At 48.7% G+C, this 3736-nt stretch overlaps 1 protein-coding gene across 1 annotated transcript; it reads right to left on the reverse strand.

Annotated features, from left to right (window-relative positions):
• Window positions 1-1502: 1502 nt before the first annotated feature.
• Window positions 1503-3098, reverse strand: LOC123800919 (ubiquitin carboxyl-terminal hydrolase 17-like protein 6). Its single transcript, XM_045810870.2, has one exon. The coding sequence runs from the start codon at window positions 3096-3098 to the stop codon at window positions 1503-1505; it is 1596 nt and encodes a 531-aa protein (XP_045666826.2).
• Window positions 3099-3736: the final 638 nt, after the last annotated feature.

Below are 3736 nucleotides of genomic sequence, written 5' to 3' on the forward strand. Positions count from 1 at the left end.
AGATGTTTTCATACCTAATGCCCAAGACATAATATTGATTGTCAGATAGGGGGGTGGTAGCAAACTCTGCCCCAAAAGGTACAGCTTCCGGGATGCTAGCAATTTCCTGTGGGACCATGGTCCTTGCCAGCCATCTCTCTGCTGTCTCAAGGAAGGAGATTGTTAAGGGAACCTAATTTAATCAACATGATCCAATCAAGCTGGATGCAGTTATCTCCTGAAAAATAAATATTTAATTGCCTTTTACCATTTCCAACCAATTAGCAAATGTTCGAGTATATATGTGTTGACTTTTCACAATATGAATATTGTGCAAGAAAAAACTTTGCACATTTATCAGTTACTCTGTTGCATTCTGCTCTTTACTTTTTCATGCAAATCACTGTCTCTGAAAAGTCTGTCTGCAGCCATGTGTAGCCATGTGCAGTTCATCTGTTTTCACGGTGGTTTGCCATGTCTTTCTTTCTGTTCTTTTTTTAAAAGGTTTTATTTATTTATTTATTTGAAAGAGAGAGACAGCAACAGAGAGCATAAGCAAGGAGAGGGAGAAGAAGGCTCCCCACTGAGCAGGGAGCCCGATGTGGGACTCAATCCCAGGACCCTGGGATCATGACCTGAGCTGAAGGCAGACGCTTAACCACTTAACCAACTGAGCCACCCAGGTGCCCCAGTGGGTTGCCATTTCTTTGTGTCCATGCATTGAGATTGGGTTTCTGGTCTGTGTTTTTGTTTTGTTTTGTTTTTCTTTTTTTTTTTTTTTAAAGATTTTATTTATTTATTTGACAGAGATAGAGACAGCCAGCGAGAGAGGGAACACAAGCAGGGGGAGTGGGAGAGGAAGAAGCAGGCTCATAGTGGAGGAGCCTGATGTGGGGCTCGATCCCATAACGCCGGGATCACGCCCTGAGCCGAAGGCAGACGCTTAACCGCTGTGCCACCCAGGCGCCCCTTGTTTTGTTTTTCTGAGGTTCTTTTTAACTCCTCCTCCAGTTGGTGCATATTTGTATATTTCTAAGCACATCTTTACCTAGACTCCACCCATGCATATGCTTGGGAAATGTTCTTTCAATATAAAAAGAAAGTAAGTAATGGGATGATGGGACCGTGACTGACAGGTGTGCTCACACCGACACCAGGTCCTCAGCATTGTTTCCACCCGCATGCCTGATTCCCTTACTTGCTCTGATCCTTTCAGGCTGCGAGTTGCCCCCACTTCTTCCTGGTGCCGATGGAAGGGAGGGTTCATCCACAGACACAGACCCAGTAATAAATCCAAACCTCTCCAATAATATCCCCACAACAAGCCAGGCTTAAAGCTCAGTATCCTCTAGTTCAAGCTGAATGCCTTATCCCATGAACACACCCAGATATGGTCTCTCCACATGTGCAGAACACACACACCTACAACACACAAAATATTTCCTGTACAGGACTGTGTTCAAGTTAGGTGAGTGGGTGAACGAGTGTGCATGTATGTGGGGGCGGGGGCATGTGCATCCAAGCTAGTAGTGAGGTCCCTGGACTGCTTCCCTAGACCTCTGCCCCTTCTTGCTCTTCTTCCTGGCAGCTCTGGTTCTCCCTGCCAGACAAGGGACTTTGCCCATGTCTCCTGCCCTCTGAGGTGCAACGTTCCTGGCTGAAGTGTTGAGCCCGTCGATGTTTTGTTCAGGATCATTCTTTCTCATCTCGTACCTGGACTGGTGAATTATGACTGCATGCACGGGAAGAGCACGTTCTACTCTCCTGACATTGAATTCTGCCTTAGGTCGCTTGCGTTCTTGGAGGAATCTCCACTGGTCTAACGTGATTTGTTGCACTGATGTCTCTTCCACGTGATCCTCCAAATCAGGAACTTTGACGCTAGAATCTGTTTCAGGCTCCCTTTGGAACCCAGCCAAGCCTGTGCGGTCAGCCTCAGGGGATGTGGCTTCCCCACCGAGGGACTCACTCACAAGTTCTCTTTCCCACTCAGTCTTCTGGATGTAAAAGAGGACATAGGCATGTTGGCTCAGCGCACAAGTCGCATCACAGGCGGTGACCTTAGCATCATCCATTTTATACCACTGGCCATTTCCAGCTTTTACGAAACAGAAGTAGTGTCCGCTGTGACAGCTCCACCCAGCGTGCACCAGCACAGCATAGAGCACGTAAACCAGCGGTCCTGCCCTCTGCTCACACAGGTAGGGCTGCATGTCAAGACGCTCAGGATAGTGCATGTCCTTAGCCATTTTGTTGCCTGTGAAATCTGAGAACCGTTTCAACACCAGGATAAGGACCTTTGAGGGAGTGTGCAAAGTCAACGTCTTGGAAGCAGGCACCTTCCCTAGGCAAGTATTACAATGATAGGCATTTTCACCATCCAACTTTTCGGGCTTCACCAACTGCTCCAAAGCTTGGCTCACACTCTGAGCTGCCTCAATGTCCAGGCTAATGTCCAGGTAAGGGTCCATAGTGCTCGAAATGCCTTGGCAGTGGAGACACTGGATTTGAGACCTCCAGTATCCTCCAAAGATCTGACGGATGAGGGTGGCGTCCTCCGACTGAGGGTCTGAAGGCTTGTCCTCAGGCAGGCATGCTTGCTGCATTGCACCCAGAGTGAACATCAGAAACTCATGCGCGTCTTCCTGCTGGTGTGTGTGGAAGGCAGCGAGCAGTTCTGGCAAGGGACGGATCACATCTCCAGGATGGCAGACGGCCCGGGTCATGTGAGCTTGCAGAGCACAGAGCATGCAGAATGTCTGCTTCCCACAGGTTTGCCGGTGCTGCTGGGACAGCACAGAGCTGGCAAGGGGTGGTGTGTATGTCAGACACTGCAGGACCGCATTCACATAGCAGGTGTTCCCCAGGTTCTGAAGCCCGGCCCCAACCACAGAAGGTCTCTTCCAACTCACAAGTTTCTTTGTGGGAGCCAGCCCTGCTGACGTGGGAGCCAAACCATTAGTCAGGTAGCAGAGTCTGTGAGATGATGGTGATGGCTTCTCAGGCAAAGAGGGTCCCCCCTGGACTTCAGTACCACCTACATTTGACCAGCAAGGTTTGAGTTTTGGAAAGATATTGAACTGAGAATCCTCTTGGCGGTAGAGAGAAGCAGCCTCCATGTGTCCAGGAAAAGTGTTCACAAGATCCCCCACGTGGAGTCTCTGTTTGCAGGGGGATTCTTCTCTCACTGCGCCGCTCTCCAAATGACAGGTACGGCCATCTCCTCAGATCTCCTCAGGCTTTTGTGGCTTGTTGCGCCCACGTGACTAGGCACAAAGTAATCCAATCAGCTCCAAACACTTGATTGGAATAAGGGATTTAGGGTGTGGCTGCTCTCCTTAGGCAGAGAAATGATTCAGGCCAGCTCGCCTCCTTCCCTTCCCTCCCGCAATGGACAGACACGTTTCAGCACTTTCTCAGCCTCCCTACCTTCCATCACACCCTTCTGGGCAGATTTTCTTGAGAGTTTCCAAGCTCAGAGGAAATCCTTTATGAATATCCACTTTGTTTTCCCAGTAATGTCAAGTGAGCCAAGAAGTGTGGGACATTAGTCTTCTGGGATGGGGGCATCATTTCCCCAAAGGATCTCAGGGATCACATAAGAAGACAATCTTCCCCACCAACCAGAATGTCTGTAGAATCATCCTGTTTTTAGAAAGTTTACGGTCAGATGATTTGCCTCTAAAATTCCATCGCGCTCTCTAATATGATTCATGCATTCGGGGATCATGAAGATCTTTATAAATGTTTGTCTACC

Source organism: Ursus americanus, chromosome 27 (genome assembly GCF_024610735.1).
Source record: "Ursus americanus isolate L20-20 chromosome 27, mUrsAme1.1.p, whole genome shotgun sequence".
Lineage (NCBI taxonomy): Eukaryota > Metazoa > Chordata > Mammalia > Carnivora > Ursidae > Ursus > Ursus americanus.